Source organism: Aphelocoma coerulescens, chromosome 2, assembly GCF_041296385.1.
Source record: "Aphelocoma coerulescens isolate FSJ_1873_10779 chromosome 2, UR_Acoe_1.0, whole genome shotgun sequence".
Classification (NCBI taxonomy): Eukaryota; Metazoa; Chordata; class Aves; order Passeriformes; family Corvidae; genus Aphelocoma; species Aphelocoma coerulescens.
Window position 1 is genome coordinate 106,615,505 of NC_091015.1, and position 25,439 is coordinate 106,640,943.

The 25,439-nt window shown below is 37.0% G+C and overlaps 1 protein-coding gene across 4 annotated transcripts in view; it reads right to left on the reverse strand.

Moving 5' to 3' along the window:
* The window catches only part of ZNF236 (zinc finger protein 236), an 81,723-nt gene that overhangs the window by 32,637 nt on the left and 23,647 nt on the right, over positions 1 to 25,439 (reverse strand). For all 4 annotated transcript variants that reach the window (XM_069004324.1, XM_069004322.1, XM_069004321.1 and 1 more), the window contains exons 7-16: positions 24,301 to 24,447; positions 22,401 to 22,472; positions 17,489 to 17,692; positions 16,149 to 16,377; positions 14,168 to 14,440; positions 12,222 to 12,425; positions 10,325 to 10,469; positions 7,754 to 8,014; positions 7,250 to 7,500; positions 3,666 to 3,767 (exon numbers count right to left, since the gene is read on the reverse strand). In XM_069004324.1, coding sequence (XP_068860425.1) covers positions 3,666 to 3,767; positions 7,250 to 7,500; positions 7,754 to 8,014; positions 10,325 to 10,469; positions 12,222 to 12,425; positions 14,168 to 14,440; positions 16,149 to 16,377; positions 17,489 to 17,692; positions 22,401 to 22,472; positions 24,301 to 24,447 — 1,888 coding nt within the window. The remainder of the gene's footprint in view (positions 1 to 3,665; positions 3,768 to 7,249; positions 7,501 to 7,753; positions 8,015 to 10,324; positions 10,470 to 12,221; positions 12,426 to 14,167; positions 14,441 to 16,148; positions 16,378 to 17,488; positions 17,693 to 22,400; positions 22,473 to 24,300; positions 24,448 to 25,439) is intronic.

Below are 25,439 nucleotides of genomic sequence, written 5' to 3' on the forward strand. Positions count from 1 at the left end.
TGTATTATGCTCTCTCCTAGAACTACCACAAGAGTACAAGAAAAAAAGATCCTAAAAGCTGAACCTTGCACCTCAATTACCCTTTGTGAAATGACAAAAAAGTAGACTGAAGAAAGCAATGAAAAGTTCTGCAGTGATAAGAGGGCTGCTAATTTCTACTTTCCAAATAAATTTTAGAAGTATCTTAATAGAAAAATGGCGTTCCTACTACACCAGATGAGAATACGAAAAAACAAAGACTCAAGAAACTGACGCAAAGTGATGTCACTTCCATGCTCTACATTAAAAAAAAAAAAAAGACATAACTATTAAATACACTGTCCAAAAAACCTGAAACTTCTTTTTTAATCAATAGGTAAATTTTACTAGCTAAAAAGGAAAAAAGCAGTCACTATACCATGACCTGTTTCATTTCACAATGTTTAAACAAATTATTAACATCCTGAAAAATTTCCCAAGATCATGCAACAAATGCTCAGGAAGAGAAGTTCTGAATGTAGAGGTATTTGAGACAAACTGAAGAAAGAAATGCTACTTCTGAAAGTAGTTTTGGAATAAATACAAACCAAAGTTGTAACAAGAATATACACGAGGCATCCCCATTTTAATCAATACCTAGCATAAGGGTCAATTTCCCCTCAAAATTAAAAAAAGATCTGACAGTTTTGAGCATTCTAAAGGCATTTGCTACCACCATACTATTCCTACAGAACAGCACTAAAAAAGAACCCCATACCACCAAACACCAGAACCCAGACATTTAGTCTGAGAGAGAAATTTCACAACCTTTATTTTCTGCTCATTTTCATCACCGTATGTTGTTTCCCAGAAGCTTTTAATCAATCTTCAAAGAACAAGAGAACATCTTAAGCTCTGTATAGTAATGGGAGTCTCTTAGTACAAAGTCCTCTAAACTTGGAATTGGATACCATGTTTTTCAGTACAGGTAATCATTTGTGTTGCTTGGGGTCTTTTTGGCTTTAGGACATCATCCGACCTATTATCTTCTATATTAACAAAACATACTGAAAAACAGAATACTTTGGAAATCATTTCACTAGCAGAAAGATGTGTCTTGCATGTGAGAACAAGAAAACAACAGTATGATAGTTTCTGGCAAATACAATATTTAATCTAGAAAAAAATTCAAGTCTTTACTGACAGATCATTCAAATTCTAACATTATAAACATTGACATGCACATGTGCATCTCAGCAGGAATCACTGACCAGCAATTACATGTTCTGCAGGTTTGCTTCTTAGGCAACTTTGGCAACCAGCTGAACAGTACTGGCTTCAAATATGTGTAAACAGTTACTGAAAGATCAGAATTCAAAGTCCTGAGATTACAGATCAGCTTCTTAGGAAAGCAAAACAGCATTCTGGTGGCAAGTGTATATTTGTATAGGCTACAGAATTAACAGCATTTGGACTTCCAGTTTTTCAAGATCATTTGCCTGTCACCACTACTTGAATTATCATTCAACCATGCTTACAGGGAGACTTTAAAGGAAGTAAAGGTGATGTAATTCATGAAAACACATTTGGTGACAGATGATGTTCAATAACCCAAAGACAATTTCTGATAAAAGACATATTTGTTTGTTCTGACATCACTAAAAAGTCTTCAAATGAAGATGCCTGAACACAAACTACAAAGAACGTAAATCCTTTTCCTAAGCCTTCAAATCTAGCTCAAATGAATCACAGATTATGATACTGTAGTACCCTCATAGGATCTGCACTTCTTTACAAGTCTGAACATACAAGGAAGAACATCTATCTGAACAAACAAGAAATTCAATAGAAGTATTATGAACAAACCTGAAAGAAGAAACAAAATTCTGGCAGGTCTGTGCAGACCTAGAGATTAGACTCATCTGACTAAAATGCAAAGTTGGGGTTTTTCCCTTAAAAATGAAAAAGAAAAATCAAAAAACCTATTGAAGATTTTTGTAGAACTCCTATGTTATTTTATTAATAAACACTGAAGCAAAATATTTTAGCAAGAATACAGCCTATAAATATCAAGAATAAAAAAGACATCGTGTTTTAAGTTTGAATGTTCTGCCTAGCTGATAGGAAAAAGGAATTAGGAGCATGAAGCACAGATGCAGACATAGGGAGAGGGTCGACCAATTTAACGCATGCATCCGCGCAAATGCTTACCTACCTGAAATTCAAAAAATTTGAAGGGCTCCAGGATCTTCAAGGAAACTTCAAAGAGTTGGAAATCTGTGGATGAGATTCCAAGTAGAATAGGAGACATCTTATACAAATGAGACTTTAAAAAGCCCACACCACAAATTTTCTGTTTCTCTGAACCAATTTTACAACATATTGACGATCAGTCTAGATTTCTGATGATGAAAGAATTGTTTTGTGAGTTCTAGAAGAGTCTTTCCCCTCCCCAAGAAATCAATCAATATTCATATAATACAGAAGGTACACATACATAGAAACTTAAGTTTAAATAAGATAACAAGAGTTACTTATTGAATTTTCAAATTCCAAGGAGCCATTAAAAAAAAACAAAACAAAAACCACCACCACTCTTCAGAGTAATGTAGAAAAAAAGGCTGCTTTTTTTCTGTAGTGTCTTCTCATTCACTTGAAAAACTGTAAAAGTCAACTAGTGAAAATAATAATATTGTAAGAGGATCAGGATTATCTTGTTTAATGAAGGTGGAGACTTTTCTTTTCTTTACATGCAAAGCAGCACAACCTAGAGAATTAAAATTGGCAAATTATACTATTTCTTCACAGTGTGATACCACAGTCAATTAAGTTTTTACAAATGATACTATACAATTAAAAGGGAATGAAACTAAGAACAGAGAAGTTTGTGCAGACAGAATACCAATTACTGGTTACCAGCTACATAGAGTTATTTCCTAGAGTCAGAAACAAGGAGATCAAGGGATCAGCCAGGGATGTATGCTTCCAAACCAAAACAAATGAAAACCCCTTGAACATTCCCCACCTCAGCAACAGCCCCCCCGGCCACAAAATCGAAAACGAAATTAGTAGCTTCATATTATGGAACAATTCAAGAAATCCAGCTGTGAAAAGCAAAGAAAGACAGTCATTTCTTCACTATTTGCAGGCTACACATGCCTAAATATATATCCCTGTAATTTATAGGAAAAAAAACACTTGCCAAGTGCCTACAATCTCCTAATTTGCTAGTTTAATTGCTCTATAAAATATAAAAGAAAACTGCTGTGGATAGGTGAAAGTATGATTTTTATGTGACTATATTTTTCACTGTCCTTTTCCAAAATGAATCCCAGTAGCTACTCACTCAAATCTTAAGAATGTGTTTCTGAACATCTCAGGTTATGAGAATGTATATTGAGGGGGAAACTTCTGCAAACTACTTACTGCCACAGCAATTTCAAACATAATCAAGGAAAGAATATGAAATGCTTGACTATAAAACCCATACTGTAATGACTAAACATCAGCTCATAAAAACAAAAAAAAAAATTTAAGTATTCATAATAATCTACCAAGTATAGCTTCAAAATGATGATTTTTTTGCAAGTTCTCTGCATTGCAATTACTTTGACTACAGATGCTCACTTCAGAAATGTTTTATCATAGCTATGCTGTAAAGCCAGATTTATAAAAATTACTTTTTACCTCCTTTATTTATTACTAACCTTGTGATAAGCTCTGTTGATCAAATGGCTGCTGTGTTATAGTTTGTTGTTCAAACTGAGTGATGTTTTCCTGTAAAGCATGCTGGGATGCCACAAATCTATCTGAAATGGGGAAAGGAAGGAGAAAGGAAAAGGGGAAAGGAAAAGGGGAAAGGAAAGGGGAAAATATCAAGAAAAAAAGATGCAATTAACTGTATATATCAGTTGTTTCAAAATCCCCATATTTTGCAGTCATCTGAATTTTCGCATTAAAACTAAACTAAACAATTATTAGCTGAACAAGTATTTAAATCTTTGTTTATAGTGCATTTTATTTATATTCTCCTGTTGCACTTGATAACTCATTGTACCATGAAAAAGAGCAAATAAGCAAAACCAAAATACTTTGTTCCACTATTACAAACAGAGTAAGTACATGGAACATTCATTCACCTCAAAACACAGGTATTACTTTCTAAGTAGACTATACAGCAATGCTTTTTAATAATAAGAGAACTGACATGGTAAGGTTTTGTGGATGTATTATTTTTCTGTATATTTGTTTAGTAGTTTTGCTTGCTACAACTAAAGGGTGCAAATCTGTTGCAAAATGATTAAAGGATCAGGGGCATGGATCATTGATAGAATTATGGGATCAATAAAAGAACTGTACAAAGCAAAGGCCTGCAAGCAAAAAACCTCCATGAGAAAATCTCTGTGTGAGAAACAGGCCTGAGAAACAAAAAGGGAGTTTTGAGGATGTGCAGCTGTGCAGATAAGATGTACTGACCATGAGAAGGGAGGGTGAACTCTGAATTCTTTAATCATAACATAACTAGTAGAAGCTTGCCAATGTAGGCTAATTATGTAGAAGCAGAAATGCGCTTTGATAGGTTTTAAGCCACTTAAGAGTTAACAAGCTGGGATACTATATAAGTGCCTCTGGATTGCTAATAAACGGAGCTTGCTTTTATCAACCACATTGGCTGGACAGCAATTCCTCCCCCCGCTGGAGTCCACAGACCTTTTCCAACATTTGGCGTCCAAACTCGGACTGGCACTTTGTTCCTTTTGACTCAGCGGGAGGCCAACTGCGGTGCCAGAGCAGCGCCAGCGGGCGCACTCATCGGCAGCTGCGGACCAGTGCCTGATCCCAGCCTGGACCGCCAGGACAGTGGGGTCCGCCATTTGGCTGACAAGGGCTAAACCTGAAAGGCTCCACGACCCTGACAGCAGGGACAGTGCGGTAAGACGCGGAGTTGCGGTTAGACACAGAGAGTGCGGCTGGACGCAGATTGCGGTGAGACGCAGATATGGAAACAGAGGTGGTCCTTGGTTTATTTTTACGCTTTTTAGAAAAGCGGAGACTTAAGGAAGTAAACCTTTATAAGGAACTAGCTGATCCAAAAGCGTTTAAAAAGAAAGCTAAAGAAGCAAAAGCTCTCAAATTCACCTGGAAAGCAGTAACTGGCACTCTCGCAGAGATGAAAACAGAAAAGATAGTTGCCGCAGCCGCCATGGAGACTTTAGAGAGTGGCAGCGCTGACTGTAGCAGCTCCGGGAAAGAAACAGACGTGGGTCTTACAGAGCAGCAGGCAGAGACCAGAGCGGAGCCGAACTCAGCAGGGCCGGAAGTTACCCCTCCGACATCTGAGGGTGAAATGGCCACGAATGCGGCAGCAGAGCCACCAGACCCAGGGTGCGGGGCACAGGCGGGCCCAAGAGACACAGGCAGTCCTGGTGTCCTGCCAAAAGCGGCAGAGCCACCCAGAGGTCCTAAAGCCCAGCCAAAAGCGGCAGAGAGCAACCTTCCCTGCCGAACAGCGGAATGTCTGGCAGCTGAGCGGCTTCTGCGGTTTCGTCACCTGCAAAGCCAAAGCCAGCCAGGGCTGCTGGAGCTCAGCCCCAAAAGAGGGAGAAGCACCAACAAATGATGCAAGAAGTAATCAAAAAGCTTGCTGATTTATCTACACAAAGCACTTTGCATTTTATCTTTACAGCAGATGTCCTGTGTCCAAATGATTGCATCAGCATTGCACAGTTGTTATTAACCCCTTCATAGTTCCTGCTCTGGGAACGAACGTGGACTGCAATGCTGCAGAATGTCCTGCAACAACAGGGACAAGTCATCGCTGCATCACTGACAAGAGGAGTGCCCAGCAAGTGGTGCCGTACTACAGGACCCCAAAGCGAGAAGGCGCAGTCAGCATCAGCTCCTGAGGAAAGTGACACCACTACTTCAACAGCTGGGACTCTGAGACCTCCGTCCCAAGAAGCCTTGGGAGAGGCTGCAGACGTGGCTGAGTGAAGGAGCTGAGGACTTGCCAGATCCACCACTCTCCGTAGCAGGAGAAATAGCGAGACTCTGGGGCAAATGTAACAGCTGCCCTAGGTGGCTGCTAGTGACTTGTGGTGGGTGTCAGGGAACTCTCTCCAAAGGCAAAACTAAGAAGGAGAATTGCATAAATTTTTGGGTATAACACCAAACACAGAAGTAGAGTGAAAAATTGGGTTTTTGACTGTCTTAAGACAAAAGCATTAGTGGACATTTTCAATCAGCTGTCCACCCATTTAGATCAAGTAAAGGCAGTTAATTTGGCTAGCATTTATGTTTTTACCTAGTACTTTAGCAGCCAGGGCTCACGCTATTTTGCATAAACTTGCTTGCTGGGAGAGGGATAAGTTTAATATAACTTCGCAAATGCTCAATGAGTTAAGTGTAAATGTTACTAGTGTTAGACATACAATATTACAAAATTAAGTAGCCATTGATTTTCTACTATTAGCTCACAGCCATGGCTGTGAAAAGTTCCAAGGTATGTCCTGTATAAATCTTTCTAACCACTTTGTCCTAATTCACAAGCAGATAAGTAAGTTACATCAATTAAACACACAATTACAGAAAGAAAATAGTCTCAGCTTAGAAAGGTGATACACAAAGTCACTACATCTGTGACCAATCAAGTATTGCTTGCACAGAAAGAAAAAGGGGGCAAATCTGTTGCAAAATGATTAAAGGATCAGGGGCATGGATCATTGATAGAATTATGGGATCAATAAAAGAACTGTACAAAGCAAAGGCCTGCAAGCAAAAACCTCCATGAGAAAATCCCTGTGTGAGAAACAGGCCTGAGAAACAAAAAGGGAGTTTTTGAGGATGTGCAGCTGTGAAGATAAGATCCGGAGAAGGGAGGGTGAACTCTGAATTGTTTTAATCATAACATAACTAGTAGAAGCTTGCCAATGTAGTCTAATTATGTAGAAGCAGAAATGCACTTTGATAGGTTTTAAGCCACTTAAGAGTTAACAAGCTGGGATACTATATAAGTGCCTCTGGATTGCTAATAAACGGAGCTTGCTTTTATCAACCACATTGGCTGGACAGCAATTCCTCCCCCCGCTGGAGTCCACGGACCTTTTCCAACACAAATCCTAATCTTTTTATATTTTAACAGTAAACCAATGAATGAAACTGTACTATATACTGTAAGTATATAGTAAGTAGACTTTACTCCATGTATTTTTCTAGTTCCTGTCAAGAAACAATTATTTGAGAACATGTAAACTTACCTCATTACAAACCTTATCACATTTCAAATACTCACCCTCATCTTGCTCTAAAGGCTGATCAGCCAATTCTTGCTCTAGTGCTGTTTCTTCTGTGCCTACTACTGGCTGCTGGTCTAACGCTAAAATAGCCTGCTGATCCGTCGCAACAGTTTCTGACTCCTGTAGCTCATCACTTTTAATCTTCACTTGCATTTGTGTAGAAACATGAATGCTCTGCTGATCTACTGTAGAATCATCTATTGAAGAAGACTGCTGATTCTGCTGAAGTTGCTGTGCAAGTTCATATCTACCAAGAAAGGTGAGAAAGTATGGTTTTAGTTAGACATATATCCTATTTATGTGAACAATTTTTTATTTTTACTATACACCACAATTTACTGTTGGGTACCTGCAAAGGTACCTAACGGTTTGCTACCCATAAATAAAAACCCTTATTCAAATGTATACACTTTTTACAGAGCAAAGCTGCCTTTTTAAGTACCTTTAAGGAATGGCTGCCGAACTACATTGAAAGATTCATAAAAAAACTGCAAACATACCTATGAGTCTTCATGTGCTTTTTACAGTTGAGTGATGTTTTGAATGTTTTTTGACAGTAGGGACACATATACGGTCGAAGGTCATTATGGATCCCCATGTGTCGCCTGAGGCTACCACCAGTAGTGAAGGCCCCGTTGCACACAACACACTTGAAAGCTTTCAATCCAGTGTGTGTTCTAATATGTGCTTTCAGAACTCCAGCTGACACAAAACCTCTTCCACACTGAGAGCACTTAAATGGCTTTTCACCAGTATGCGACCTTTGCAAGAGAAAGCGGGAGTTAAAATAGATTTAACAGTTTGACTTACAACGTTATTAAAGGACTTAATTTTAAAATGAACAAAATAAACCAAACTAAGGTGATAGCTGTATGGATGGAAGAGGTCTCAATTAAGAAATTCCAGAAATTAAATTTAACAAAGTTACAAACAACCTGGCAGGGCTGAAAACAATGCTATCTGAGTAGTTTTAATTATGTTCTACAGTCCGATCTCCTTTTCTGATCATATTTTGTTTCCATTACAATACTTGGGTTTAATTTTTCCATTCCAGATGGTATAGTAGTTCTTCAGACTAGTACATTATCACTCACATGTATTTTCCTCAATTCAGCTAAAAAACTGTCCACAAAAGTTTGGAGAAAAAGATACGGTTCTCCTTATACATACAACCGCTACACTTAGCAGCAACAAAACTCTTGGAAAAAGAACTGTGTCCATCCTGAATACCTCCTGAACAAGGCACAATACAACCTGCCTCTCATAATGCCAAGTTAAAAAAATATTCAAGTGGGGAAAGCCTCTCACTTATATTATCGAAGTACATAGCACTAGCTATATCCTTCCTTCCAGAGGTGCTAGAGGAGTTTCCCTTTAGGACTACACTAAGATACAAAACAGATGGGAGGAAAAGTCAGGAGATGGAGTGGAACGCAGTAAGAATTGTAAGGGTTACGACTGCAGCATCCCAGGAGAGAGCTACAAGGAAGGCAATGGGAATGCTAGGAAATGGAAGATAAAAAAGCAAGATTTAATAAAATCAGGTAAAATTAGGGACAGCTTATGATTGCAGTAACCTTGGAAGTCTATGACCACCACATCAGATGCCATAACATAATATATGAGAGCTATTAAGATTACTATTTTGCTACCAATACACTGGTAAAAATCAGCAGTAGGGTATCCTGACCTTCCTTGGTGTGCATGGGGGATAATTTGACACACTATTCACAGTCCCTGCTCTACTGAAAATGCCCTACTACAAATTTCCCTCTTTTTCAGAGAGGGAAACAAGCTTTGCAAGCAATGACCAGCACTACTCCATGAGAACACACTGTCCACAAAACTAGCAAGCATAGCAATTTAGTTATAGCAATGCCAATTTACAAAGAGCAAACATGTAAAAAGTTTCTCATTCCTCCACAAAAACTTAAACACTTAAATGCTTCACTCAGTACTCTGTTGAAAGATCAGAGATTGTTGAAAGTTGCAGGTGATTGGTACCCACATCATATTTTTGCATTTTCAGTATAATTCAAAGTTATTTTCATTTAAATCAATCCATCTGGAATGTATCCACAGAAGACAGTGAGAAATCTAGGTAGGATATTACAAAAGATGTGATACTGTAAAGTTTCCCTTCCTCCTGTTAAGACAGCATATAAAACCCGGAAACTGTTTCAAGGCAATCTGAGAACTTAAAAATACAGAACTTTATTTGTAAAGAGAGTATGAGGAACTCACCACGATCTGGGCTAGAGAAAGTGAGAAAGCAGTACAGAGCTTACATTGCAGAAACAAGCAGATTGCCACCTGCTTGTACGGACTCTTCCCTTAGATTCCAGGCACCATCTTTGGTGGGTTTTTTCATATTTCCTCTTCTAATTATTTATAGTTTGTAAGTCAGAGAGCACTGTTTCATAACCTGACTAAATGTTAAATCTCACTGCTTGTAAGATTGCAAAACTGTAAAACTCATCTAATTTTGAGCTACTCTTCTTTTCAAAACAAGATTGAATTAGTTATCTCCACTGGTTCTCCTATAATCTAAATTTTTCTATGACTCCATGACTTTGTGGCTGTAACAACCACTGACTACATGGAACTTGAACTCAGCTTCAAGCAACATAATGATCCCAAACAATATTTACTCGATTACAATGTAAGCTCAAATTCTTTTAGAGGTTTTCTATACAGAACAAAATGCAAATTTCCTTCTCAAAAAATAGGAGTTACATACAGAGCAGGCAATCTGGAGTATGCAATTACAACATTACCATTAGAATTCACAAATAGTGCTTGTTTTTTTCTATATACAGTTTAGGAAAAAAGAATCCAAGTGTTAGTAAATTAAACTGCACGTTGAACACAACCACTTGTACTTCTAGAACTGCACATAGGCATGAGTTATTCCAAAGCCTCCTCCAACTCCAAAAAAAAAAACAATTATCACTGGTTCACTGTTTAAGAGATGGTAAAAAAAATATTTTCAGTGAATACTATATAAATTTCATGCTTTTCCATGGATCTGTTATTACATACATTTTCTTCCTTTATTGTGTTTATTTTACCTGATATGTTGCTTAAGATGACAGGATTTTTTATAGGCTCGATGGCAATAATAACACTTGTATGGTCTCTCTGGATTATTCACAAAATTACTGTTAAAATAGTTTTGGAAGACCTGGCTATTCCTTGGGATTGGCTGGAAAAGACCTGCATATATAAACACACACACACAAAAAGGAGAAATTGATTGGTAAAGTTGCAGTAGTCTGAAGAGCTCGTATTTGAAAAGAAAGCAGGACTAAACTTGTAGTATCCAAAAATATAAAGAAAATGTTTTTAGCACTTATTTAAAATTATGCATACATCTATTTAGCATTATAGATATTATACTGTTCATGCTATTTTAGTGGTAAGTTCTTCTTTTATCCACAGGTCCACCTCATTATAGTAGCATCCTTGTCCAAAATAAGCATTAACTTTAGAAAAAGCTGCCAGTAATGAATTCATTGCTGATCCAATAACTTCTTCTTCCAATCTCGAACTTAGCAAATGATATTTAATCAATGTATATCAGGTATACAACTTAACAAATATTTAATATGCCTTTAGTGAAAAGTATTGAAACAGGTAGAGAACAATTTGCAGACTTTTTTTCACAGGCTTTTAGAAAAATTAAGACTACTTTAGAAAGCAAAATATATATCAACAGAAGTGCCACTCAAAGATCAACATTATTACAGAGTAACATTATTAAGTTCTTGACACCTCTAAAAGAACTAAGATTATTTTTCTGGGGGGAATGAATAAAAATGTGAAAATATTGTGAGGGGGTTGAAAAAACGTTACACCTTCCTGAGAAACAGTAGAGATTATTTTTACACTGAACATTCTAATATCAGCAGAGTTCATGTGTTATCAGCATCCATAGGAAACAACTTCTATAGTATTTCTGGTTAATATTCATCTTTTCCCAACAATCGGACTTCAACTGCGCAGATCTTTATTGTATTGAAGTGGAGTTTTTGTTTAAAATCAAGAAATGGGATTATACTTGTTTCTGGGGTTCACTCAAGAAAGAAATACTGTGTGATCTGTCTGAAGCTGTCAGCTAAATTTTGCTTGTACCCCAAAAATTTAAGTTTCTTCTATCTGATACCAAAATAACCCCTTCTCTTGCTTTCACTAACTCCTGGATGCAGTGAAAGCGAAAAGATTTTTAAGAAGTGATAAAAATTTTATCAATATAAGCTGAAGGTATTACCAATACAAGATTCCACCATAAAGATGACTGTACAACAGACAAGTCAGGGGTTAGCAGACTGTTCAATCAAACAACAAAGAGTAAACACCTCACCCACTACACTGAACTCTACTGGACAACATACTGTTTTGATTGGGCTGTAAAACTTCTTCCAAAAAGTCATTTTATATAACCTTGTGACAATATTTATACAACATATAAAATAACTGGATGAATTCTCCAAAGCAGGTTCCAAAATTAAGGCGCCTTTCTGAAATACGACCACTAATCATTACCACTAATTCAGCTGAGGTCACAATTTATAACAAATACCTTAAAATCATGTAACACACCGACTCCTTAATATTTGTAATCTGAATAAACATGATCATCTTAAGAAGAATCTAGGTCATGAACTGCCATCTCTTCCATACCTACAATCTAATAATACTTAAACTCCTTAATATAAAAACACACATACTTTTTTACTGGTAAGGATTACACAATTTCACTGTAAATAAAAAATCCTCTTCTTACTAATTCTACTGCAAGCAAACTATAAAATATGGCACTTTGCTGAAGTTTGTTTTTGACGACTTATTTCAAAGCGCATCTTTGAAGACGAGTGAGCTCTGAATGCTTTTGCTTGATTAAAATGTGACCTTTATATTCCATTGAAATCCAAATTTCAAGAGAGTATGGATTTACTTGATCTTTACCTAAATCAGTTATGAGTATGGGCTCTTGCAAAGGAATGTCTGGTACTGGACCACTTGACTTTCCTACTCGAACTTTTGCGGGTTTACGTTGATGTCGCAGCTTTCTTAGCTCCGTATGTTTAAAATGTGAAGTGATGTGAGTTTTCCGATGGCCCGATGTTCTAAACTTCTTGTCACAGTGAGGACAAGCAAAAGGCCTAACACCTGCAAAATATTAAAAAAAATTAGTTTAAAATTTTATTTCCATCAACCTAGAAATGTAGCTTTAGAATACCAATTCTCTTTCCTGTATTTTTTTTTTTGCCTTCTCTCATGGTGTTTATTGTTACATAGGTTTTCAAGATAGATCCATAAAACCAATCAAGGTAACAACTAATCTGCTGAACTGCTAATGGATTGAAACACATCACTTGAAGCAAGTTTGTTATCAAGAAACTGGATGATGAGAAAGTGACAGCAATTTTCAAGTGTTTCAGAAGCTCTCCTAAGAGTTGCACATGGCAGGTTAAAGTTCTTCCAAAACAAACTTTAAAAAAACTGTGAGAAAAAGGAATCAGCAAACACACAGGCAAGTATGTTATATAATAGGATAAAAGAGAAGGAACTGTGATGGGACAAAGTCAAAAAAATTATACATCCGTCTCTGAAAACATCAACTCTGTTTGATGGCAGTCAAAAAAGCATGCCACCAGAAGTATCAAAAAACGACTTTTGTAATGCAAAATCCAGTAGAAATCTCCTTGGGAGCGATTTCCTAGAGAATTTGCTAAGTTAGAGACAGGCAAAGCTGAACAACTTTCTGGTTTTGTTCAAGGGGAAATCTTGAATTTAAAAAGCTAGGAAACATGACTGGGTATTATGAAGAAAGCTTTTATCAAGTTCAATCACAGGCAGAAAAAATGCAGAATAATGAACCACTCTTCACAATGCAATAACTAAAACATTGTATGAAACTACAGAGCAGTTCCATAAACACTGGACTACCTATTTTCCAAGCCACCTAATGCTTCTGCCACTCTGAATTAATCTGAATTCTTGTATAAAGCAAGACTGACTTTAACAGAAAAAAACACTGGTTTACAAGTTCACAAAAAAAAGTGTAAGACCTTCTGCAGATGAATCCAACATTGATATTTCATGGATAAAATACATCCAACTATAAAACACATTGAACACCAAATGCACCTAAGCCAATGAATGATACTTTTGCAGAAGATAATTACATAAACAGGAATGAAAGGAAAGAGCAGCACATTTATCTTGCCGAAACTCTGTCTACCTGTATGAACAAAGAAAGAAATTGGAAAACAACCAGGTAGCCTACCAAAAGCAGAAAATTAATTTTTCTCTATGGAAAGGATAGTTCAATCACATAAAAAGACATGTTGAAGACATCATCTATTATGTAAACAAAGACCATATGATCAGAGGAGTTTTAGGATATGCAGTGTAACATGCTGAAAACATGTAAGTTGGTGAAAACATGAAACAACACTGTAATGTAGAGCATAAAATGGGAAGTAACCAGTCCTGAGTGTCACTGTGAAATTATCAAAAAGTGTGGGGAAGGAGAGGGAAGATGCAGAGTAAATATTAAAGATGACTGGGGATAAGTAAAATCAGAACTCAAATTTTAAGAGTATTACTCTTTAAAAGCACAATTAAATACATTCAGAATAGCGATATTAAAAAGGAACAACAGCTGACTCATCGGAAAACTGAATGTCCATGGCTTTTGTAAGAGCCCAAAGTTTCAAAGCCATGAAACACTAGAAAGTTATGACAAAAAATTACACTCATCATGTATGACACTAAAATGATACATTCTATGATCGATATTAACAATGACATGACAGACATGTCTACAACTTACACATTTCACAGTCTTTTCTCATTCAAGGTCTCATCCACATCATAGAATACACAAAGTGATTTCAAGGCCTTACCTGTATGCAGGCGAATGTGAACTTTTAAACTCCCTGAGGTGGAAAAGCTTTTCATACAAAATTGGCACTTAAAAGCTTTAATGCCAGTGTGTGTTTTTATGTGTGCTGTTAGAGTGCTCTTCACGGCAAAGGCGCGGAAGCACTGGGGACACTTGAATGGCTTCTCATGGGTGTGAATGCGAATGTGGCGCACTAAATCGCTCGGTTTTTTAAATTCCTTAGAGCAGGATGGACAAACATGCCACCTTATTCCATTTTCTTCACGTATAGAACCTAAAACAAGGAATACCAAAATGAATGCTCTTTAAACCTTTTAACAATTCTTGAAAAATCCCACCACATTGATGTTATTGTACAAAGCAATCAGACCACAAAAACATTTTGTGCAATAGATGCCATCACAACACACTTCATAGAAGATTAACTTCTCTATCAGATATATTCTCCTTCATGAAAATGGTGATGGGCTGGAATGACAAAAACAAACCCCAAGAGAATCCTGTTGAAATTCAAACAATGCAACTTCTATGCCACTTAGAAATGTAGAATGCAGCTGTAATGCAATATAATATACCAGTTAACTTATAAATAACATATCTAACACAAAATTATCCAACAATGACTGTAAATCCTCAACCCCAACAAATTATTTTACATACTAAACACATACCTAACTGGAGGAGATACTTTGCTTGACCCTCTCTTTTGCAAGTTCAGATGTATATTACATTTTCTAAACTTGTAAAGGAAGAAAAACTGCACAAGTCCTTCTGATATTTTTACAATTTAAGGCTACTTTTTTACAAAATTTGTTTTATGATCCAAGAACCCTAAGGTCTGTCCTAAGGCAACAGGATGTTTTTTCTCAACAAAAAATGAAAGGAACCCCTTCTAAATCCTATCAGAGTTTTTTATTTATACATGTTGTTCAATATCAGATTGTCTGCTCATTTAAATCGGTTCACATAGTGGGTTTTTTCCTGTCAACACACTGAGGTCATGTTACTTTATCAAAAAACAAAAGTGGTTGTGTTTGTCTGTAGAGAAGTGATCTTTTATTTTTATTTGTAGTCACAGCTAGAGAGTTGTTACTGTTATACACAAGTAACAAAGTAATTATTACCAGAGGAAAAAGTTAATTTTTATCACAGCTATACGGGAGAAGACAAGTTTTTACTTTGGATCAATTTCTCCATGCCTTGCAGAAGTAAAAGCAACATCAATGTAACTATGAAGATACTACAGACAGAGATCAAAGGCTGCATTATAGCACTGTATATACCAGGCTGGCCACTAAAGTCTGAAGGCTTTACTTGGAACAACCAACTTCTAGCAGCCATAAAGCTCAAGCAACCTTGAAACTGAAGTTGCATTTAAGCACACAGAGACAAAATGTAGGCTTGCATATACACAACACAGTACAGAGGCAGAATAATAACATGGATTTATACTGACAATATCATATCAGTACTGTGATTCCAGAGACAGGTGACATGAAGTATTATTCATATAATATAATGCCAGCCTTCATCCTTCCCTACATGGGATCAGTGAAGATCTGCAGTCCTGCCCTTATGCCTTTGTGAGGCCTCACTTCCAAAGGGGAAGAACAGTCCTTGCAAAAACTCTCTACTCTGGGACACACAAAGAAAACCCAGTCCTTGTCAGAGAAGGATGATGGGAGAGGAAAACACATTCACATACTTTTTTTGTCCTTTTCCTATAACTCCACTGATCTAATCCAAAAGATTTAGAAGTATAACTTCATGCCATCCTGAGATTTTTCTTTATGAAAATATATTTTATAATGAAAATTATAAATATTATTGATCATACCTTACACTGTGTTTCAGGTAAGAGCAAATACTGTACATAAATAATCCACAATACATTTTCGGAAATCCCTTTATAAAGCCATAAACACACCCACAATTACTACACTCTTTACAGCACAAAAAGTAGAAAGCAGTGGCAATATTACCAGGCAAAAATGGTGATTTTTTCTTAATGAACTTTTTTTCTTTTTTATCTAGTTTATCTGGACTGTCTTGGTCCTTTTCTTGTTTGGTACTATTAGAATCAGCTTGATGATTTGAGAGGCTCGGGACATCTGGGTTCTGATCCTGGGTCCCTGCAGCCTTAGCCTGGCTGCAGTCGGTAGAATGTGCAGAGACAGGAATTGATGACAACCCACTGTTCTCTAATGCTTGCTGAAAAAAGAACAAAAAAACTTCTGGATAAAGAAAGAAACATTCCACAGTTATCCCCAACTTGTCTCAAACAAGTACTTAGAAGATACAATGCAAATATAATTAAAGGAATTAAATGTCTTGTTTTCACAGACCTGCAAATGCATTATTACACAGCATTGATTTCTGATTGTATGTGAAATTTTACGTTGGATTTTCTGTGCTTACATATTTGCCAACAGCTGCGTTCCAGGAAACAACAACTTTTTTTTTTTTTTTTTTTTAATAGCTATCAGGATAATAGTTATGTATCATGTTGTTACTTTTTGCAATTCCTCATCACATTCCATTAGACATTCCATTAGAGAATCCAGCACAGATAACAGAGTGAACCTGCACATAGCTGCATCTAACATTTAGGTCTTCCAAAACCAAATTTAAATGGTACTTAAAAGTCTAGAGATGAAAAGGTATCTTACAGGTTAGCAGGCTACCACTAACACTAAAGAATATTATTCTCTGCCCAGTTCCATCCTGTCTGTGCTTTTATGTGGTGCAAACTGGAGAACAAGCACAGACAGTAATTCACAACCCTACATCTCTTCTGTTACACCGCATCTCCTTCTGCCATTATCAAGGACAAAATACAGTTAAGAAAAACACTGGGTGACCTTGGAAAAAAATTTCATGCACAAATAGGAAATATTCAGAAAGTCTTTATTAATTAGAACAGGGTAAAGGCCACATAGCTTCTCATTATTTGACCAGATAAAAGTATTTTTCCCCTCTTGAATGATATCATGTTTTAAGCACTGCATAACCTACAGATATGCCACAAGCTCCTTCTAGGCAACTGGAAAAAAAAAAGCTAAAGGTATAAATAAAAATATCCATATACAAGGGTGTACACTTAAATTAATATTTATAGCCTTTCTCTTGCATTATTACACAAAAGATACATTGGTGCAGTCCACACCCATTCAAAAAATCTTTACAATTCTTTCTTGACTGAAAAATTGCTTAGAAATTCATAAGGAATGCCATAATACTGAGAACGAATTTCATTAAAATTTAAGAAAGAATGAGAAAGGAACCATTGAAATGTAAAGCTGTTCTCACACAGAGCCCTTACCTGCAAAATATCTCTGCTGATCCCCACTGCAATGTTGAGCTGTTGACCAGGTTGTTGAGGCTGGTTATTTTCTACAGGACCTGGTTCTGGTAACTCGAGGAGCTGCTGAATGACATCAGTGACAGTCTGCTGACCCTGATGAGCAGCAGCTGGAGACACCTGGTTTTCTGTCTGTTGAAGAAGTGGAGACCGAAAATGTGTGGCCTGAAATATACAGCAGTACGTTTGTCAAGGAAGATCAAAAGTACGTATCACGAACTCACCTGTCCCACTCCCTTACGTGACATGTCTGGCAACTGTCCACTACGAGAATAGCTACTTGTGTAAGACATAATGATTATACAGAGCCTCATTCAAAGTTTGCTCACTTCATTATAGAATTGCTTTTTTATATCCCTTTTTTTTTTCGGTTCTTCCCAAGCTTGAAATTGTAAGCTTACGGCTTGAATTAAATATATTGTTAACTACTGAACTTTCAACCAATTAAGAAAACACAGGGATCAACTAAAAAACTCCACAAGTAAGGCCACATGAAAAGTAATTCCCAAAAGAGAGAAACTGACATGGCTATCTTTTTAAAGTTCACATTTACCTCAAGCAGGTCCTTTGGAAAAAACAATCTTCCATTAGAGATTTTTTTTTTTAGCAAATTATTGTGTGCTGCTGTATGAAAACCTTTCAGAACAATCGACTAACTGTTCCCTTTCAATTTGGAACCTTTGAAATTGCTTAGCTTTAGAGGAATCTCTTCATATTCTAAAAAATTAAATACACATCAGGCTCTGTCAAAATACTAAAAAACCTTGAAGTGTAAAATTCTAATCTCTCAATCTTTAATTTGAAATTTTATTTTAGACTACCTTAGTAACAAATATGAAGGAAAAAAGTGATAAAGAGCCTTGGTATTTATTTTAAAATCAGAAATAAAGTCTCCTGTTTGCCTACATTTATAAACTTCTTACCACAAATAGACTGCATAAGTATACTATTACTGAAACAACTGCTTTCAATGATTTGTTTTACTGCAGAAAAGAGAAATATATATTTATACAATGGTTAGCCCCATAGCTGGGTAACCTAGAACACACTGGTTATTTGCTTCTAATATTCACTTCTGTTCTCTAAAAATAACCACTTCCAGGTGCATGTGTAACCACACACAGATATAAAAGGCTGTCTTCTTTCAGATCATTTTTAGCAAAGAATAATCTTAGGCTTCACATGTGTACTATTTCTTTCTACCTGAAAACTTCCCTGAGATATTCTTTATACTGACACTTTACACTAGACAGTTAAGATGACAGTCACTGTAGTAAAGAAAGGATGGTTACAGAGAATTATATTAAGAAACATTAGCTTGACTCAGATTATGTCCTGTGAATTTGATGAAGTATTCTTAAGGCCTTCTCATGAGATGATATAAAACAAATCCTTATCTTGTTTCTCTTGCATGCATGTGAGAATATCACTTGTTACTTTGCTGATTTAACCATTAGGTTTTTTTTCACCTCACCAGTGAGACACAAAAAGACTCCAACTCTTCAGACAACAGTTTAGCAAAAGTGCTATAAACATTTCAATATGGGTAAGACACTATATGCCATTCTCACTGCAATAAACAGGAACTGAAGCAAAGCAGTTTGCTAAAGAGTGTAACAGCTCTTTATATAGATAATTTCTTTTCTGGAAACAGAATGTAGGGAAGCTCTTATGTAGAACAGGATGCCTACACTAAAAGTGTATCAAATTCTCCCAGAATTTGATCAAATTTACCAAGAGCAAAATTAATTGTTAATGAAGGAACTTCTCAACATCATCTTCAATATGAAAATCACAGCATTACATGCACTTAGACCAGAGTGTTCTGTGTATTATACAGCAGTTTATATACAGTCTCATAGAGGTTATCTTTTTTGAACAATAATGTACACACATACATGAAGTTTGTTACCATTACTCTTAAGATACGCTGTTATTTATAAAAAGTTTCAGAGGTCTCTTTCTAGGTCTCATTTGAACATCTGATTTTAAAGCTAACATGGAAAATGAAATGTTTTATTACTACTTCATTATTCCACTGTTGCTCAATTGGAATAGTGGACCTTGTGATGACCCTTGGTTTGTTTGATCTGCTGTGTAACACACAGTGTGACTGCTCTGAGTGAATTACTCCTTCAAGTCACAGTAACCATAAAAAATTAGAGCAGTTCGTTCAATCAAGTAGTTTATCATGGTTAATTTTTTCTGTTGCCATCCAACTTCAATACATGGCTCGAAGAGAAATTATCGTCACTAAAATTTCATACTTTATTTCAAAGTGCCAATTTGCCTAGCTTCGGCCCTCGAACTTTTTTTCCTCTTCTCTATTAAGATGACAGACTTTTCCCTCTTCTTCAAAACAGAAGATGGAATCACCCCTATCTATTTCATCTGATGGGCAAGGCAGCTAATGCACCTTGAATCTCTTCACTAATAAACACACCATAGCATATTTTAAGGATTCTGATGGCTCTGATTCCTCCTGTATCACCGAAAACAGTTCATGAATAGTGAACACTATAAACAGACAACTGAAAAAACCCTAAAAATTTCCAGAATGAAATACAGACTATATACAACCCTGGATCTGGACAGACCTGATCGATAGGCAGAGGCCAGTTGTGTGAAGTTCAACAAGGCCAAGTGCCAGGTCCTGCACTTGGGTCACAAAAACCCAGGCAGCGCTACAGGCTGGGGGCAGAGTGCCTGGAAAGATGCCTGTCAGTTTTAGGCAATTCTGGGAGGAGAAGGCAATGGGATCCATTCCTTCCAACTCATACCTCTCGCTAGGAAAAACCTGGCAATCTTCATCACACTATCATAGAATATTCCGAGTTGGAAGGGATCCACAAGGATCATCAAGTCCAACTCCTGGCCCTGCACAAGAACCATGCACAAGAATCACACCATGTGCCTGACTGTCCAAATGTCCTTGAACTCTGTCAGTTTTGGTGCTGTGATCACTTCCCTGGGGAGCCTGTTCCACTGCCCAGCCACCCTTTGGGTAAAGACCCTTTTCCGGGTATCTGACCCAAACCTGCCCTGACAAAACTTCAGGCCACTTAATCGGATCCTGTCACAGGTCACCACAGAGAAGAGATCAGTGTCTGCCCCTTTTCCTCCCCTCATGAGGAAGTTGTACTAGACTGCAATGAGGTCTAAGTCTTCTCTTCTCCAGGCTGAACAGACCAAGTTCCTGTCCTATCCTCATCCGGTAATGGGGCAATGTTATTTTTACTCTGCCTATTGCCACAAATAAATTTGAAAAAACTCTTTTTACTGTCCCCCACAGTTCTGGCCTGCTCCAGCTCCAGTAGAGCTTTGGCCACATGAATTTTCTCCTACAGCAACAAGCAGTATCTCTGTATTCCTCCCGTATCACCTGCCCTTGCTTCAACAGGGCATATACCTTCCTTTTCTGCCTTATTTCCAAGAGATCTCTGCTCAGCAAAGCTGGCCTTCTGCCTCACCTGCTTGACTTGCTACATTTGGGAATCACCTGTTCCTTTGCCCTCAGAAGGTGACATTTAAAAAGTGACCACACTGATATTCCCCAGCACCTGCAAAAACATTCTCCCAGGGGTCCTTATTTACAAGCTCCCTGAGCAGCCTGAAGTCTGCCCTCCTTAAGTCCAGAGCTGAGGTTTTGCTGGCACTTTTTCTCCTGTCAACAGAGATTTTAAACTCAATCGCGTCATGGTCACTGTGGCCAAGATGGCTGCCAATCTCCATTTTGCTTATGAGATCCTCTCTGCTGACAAGCAGCAGATCAAGGAGGGCATCTTTCTGAGTCTGCTCCCTTAGGACCTGTTCCATGAAGTTGTCATCTAGATTTTTTAGCAATCTTCTGGCCCAGGTTTTACCAGCTGTGTGATGCTCTCAGTTAATTTCTGGCAAGCTGAAGCTCCCCATAAAGTCAATGGCAGTTGACTCAGAGGTGTCCTTTAGTTCCTCAAAGAATAATTCGTTGACATCATCATCCTGGATGGAAGGTCTACAGTAGACTCCCACAATGATATCTGCGTGACTTGTTTGCCCCTTGATTCTTATCCAGGTGCTCGACTGCTCCACTGCTAACTGTGAGTTCCAAACCTTCTAACCCTTCTCGTACACACTTTCTGTGCCACCCCTCCACCTGTTCTGCCCTGCCTACAGTGGATGGGCTGTTTATGGTGACTTTAAAGCAATACTGCCACATTTCCCAGTTCTCGGTTTTGTGGATTTGAGTGCATGATGGTCTGTCCCTAAGATACCATGCTGCAACCTACAGCTGACAAACAAGATGTTGCATAGCTGCAACAAAACATACCAGCATTCTCAGGGGGCTGGTACATACAGGCCTTCCTGCACACCATAACTGTTTGCTATGGAGTTCCAGAAAGTCAGCCCTGCATCATCCTTCCCCAGCTCCACGGCTCCTCCTGAGCCCCACAGTTCCTCTGCTGCCTAAATTCCAATCAACTCAACCGGTATGAACACAGCTCCTTCCCTCTCCAACCAAACCATGGTAATCCCTGCAAAGTAAAGGCAGAGGGGTAGGGCAATCCAGTACTTTAAAGAATCCTTATTCTCTGGTCTTATTGTACAGAAGAGTATTTACCTCCATTTTGAAGAGTTGTTAAGCAGACTTACATCCAAAATCGTGAGTGTGTAAACAAATGAGGCAATATAATAAATTTAAGACCTGTTCCACCCTTAAATAACCATCTGCATTTGCCAAGGAGCCTCCCTTCACATACTAGCTGATCCAACTTCCACGAAGTATCACAGCATATATTCTTTTTCACCAGTTAAATGAAAATTTGTGAAATTATGTAAAGTTTCTCCCACTTATAATCTTGACACAAAAATACAACAAAAATTTCCCACTTACATTCTTCCATTTGCTATCAACAGGTTGCAAAAGATTAGCAGGGGATGTTGTTAAAGGCTGGGTGACAGAGTCCTATAAAGAAATCAAAATATTTTAAACTTTTGTCAAAAAGAAGAAAAACATGGCTCATATAATGCAGAAAAGCAGCGCAGAAAAATGAGACTATGTGAGAGAAACAAAAGTACACAAAATCACCTTAGTTATAAATACTAATGCAGCAAATGACAGCAAAATGACAGCCTTACAGTCACTGTAATTCAAAAGATGTACTCATGTATCACACAAGAGTGCATTCTTTGGTATCACAGCACTTCAGGAAACTTCAGCTTTTAGAATGGGTTCTTAATAAGGACATAATCATTGCTTATCCCCGGGTATGTACATGCCAACAAGGGATGACAGAGACTGACTGCAAACTTCAGAATAGAATTATTATACTGGACATTTGTTGTTAAAGCAGCTTTGCAAGTTTTGAGCAGAATGAAGGAAAGTTCTAATCTAAGAATGCTAGTGCTAATCTAATAATGCACTAAGTTTCTAAAGCAATAAAAAATAGGAATAATTAAATATAGGCAGGTTCAGATATAAAATTACAAATAAAAAGCATAATCCTCTCTAATATGCAATTGACATGTCATTTTTTATCTCTGCTCCTCCTTGCTAAACTTCTTGGCATCTATTTTAGAAAGAATCTTTTTCTCCCTTCTCTCTCTTTGCTTATACTATTGTATTGCTTTTGCTATTCCCCTCTTGCATGCAAGCAGCAAAGGATTCATGCAGCAGAGATAATACCATACTGCTGTAATATCAATATGCTAAGAAAATCCAAAATATTTAGGCAAACCAAAAAAATAAAAACAGAGCTAGCCAGGGAAAATAAACAATGGGTAGTATGAAGGAATTCTTTTCCATTCTGCTTTTAAGATTAGGCTTGAGAATGTAGAAATGTAAAAAAAGACAGAGAATATATGTACTTGCAAACAAATAAGACATATTAGTCTTTCTTTTTAGGAAGTAACATGAAGAAACAAATAGCATCTGCCCTATAAAACAACTTCAGAAAATCTAAAAAAAAGTTTTTCCAAACAACATTACTAGACAGTTTTTTTTCAACAAGATACAGCTGCAAAATGAAGTTCAGACTCCAAATTTTAACCATTCTCTTTCAAAGTCTGGTATTACTCATCACCCATTGAACATTAAAGCATGAGTTGGAGACTAGGCAAAACAAAGTGGAATAAAGGTAGAAAAGGTAGTTCTAATCAAAGAAAATAATGAAGAGTACTGTAATAAACCAAATATGCACTGGCTCAAAAAATACAGTAGTCTTTTGAAACCAGAGACATTTCCTGAATTTTAGCTCTTTTTTGTACCTTGGCAAAGAAAGAAAAACATTCACTGCTTCCAATAAAGCTATGTTTTTTCCTTTATAATCTGCCAAATAAGAAGCTAACATTTAAAACAAGTTATCAGATACACACAGAAGAATCCACTATGTGTTTATATGGGCTGGAATTATATAAACAATTTCTGAAAATGAGTTGAAACGAATACATTGTTTCAATAGTTCTAAAACTTCCCCATCATTTTTGTTTTATCAGAGGAAGCCAACATAATCTGTAAGAACAAGAATTATACTTTACTTAGTTGTAGAATTAAACTGCTGTATTTTCAACCAAATCCTTGAATTTTAAATACTTTTTTACATGTAGTCGGCCAATTTATATTTTCCTAATATTTAATCCTGCAAATTAACACCAAAAATCACACAAAACTTGAAAAAGACACAAGACAGCTACAGGTCAAGAAGTGCTGGCCTATCTGAAGAATTACTGGAATCAAAATACAGACCTAATAAAACTCTCAAAGGCATTTTCACAATATACCAAGCAAAGCTTACCGCTGTAACATGAGATACATCTGTTGAAGCACTTGCAGAATTCTGTGGACCACTCATGTGCATCTTGCTGATATGTGTATTTAAACTACCCAAGCTTTTGAAGACACAGCTACATTCTGTACAGTTGTATGTAGGGCCGTTCTTCACCTTAAAAAAAAAAAAAAAATTGGAGTTAATTTCCCCTACATCTACCAAATATTATGTTTTTCATTATTTTTCTATATAACAAGTACATTACGGAATTATGAGAGCTAAAATGCTTTGTTTTTTCAAGTTACCAATATGCCGTTATTGAACCAGGCTGGTACCTCCTCGATATAAATGAACTATAATCTATGTACATGACTATAATTGCTTATTACCATTTCTCAGCGTTGTGAAGCACCAGACAGCAAAAAAAAATGTCCTCTGGCAAACAAGGCCTCAGACTTTTCTCTCTTTACAGTCTCCTACCATTCCACACTTAAAAGCAAGAGTGAAATGCAACTTTATCAAGTAAGATGTGGCTGAAGATGAAACATCATAAATTATACAAACGGAAATTTAGAAGTGCGAGATTAAAAAATGCAGACAAAACCAACACTGTGAAGGGCAGGGAAGTTTAATGTTTAGTTTGAACTGAATTTGAACGCACAGAATGAGAAAGTGATCAGCAGCCACTTGTTTGAGACTTTCACACCAATGGGTTAAGGTAATTAAAGCAGCTAAATTTGCAGATTCCAACCATCCTCACTATTCCTCCTCACTCCATCATACAGCAATAACATCCAGTGTAGCACTTGCAATGTGCAGGGAGCAACAAGATATTCAAAAGAAAACACACTGTAGTACTTGCAATATAGTATTGGTACTTTGTATTTTGTGACACTAAACTGCGAACAGGACTTTCACAAAGAGGTATTAAGTAATAAAATATGCTACACCTAAACAGTGCTTTAGGAAGTGAGAATCAACCTGTAATTCATTATCAGCTGCAATGTTATTTTGTAACTGTCTCAGCATAAAACAAAGAATTCATAGAGTTCCATGCAGGCTTGAAGAAAACACAGCAACAGCAAGAAAGGAAAAAAAAAAATTCAATAAATTATCCAAAACAGTAACTCAAATGTAGGCTCAGGACTGCAAAACACAGCATAGAA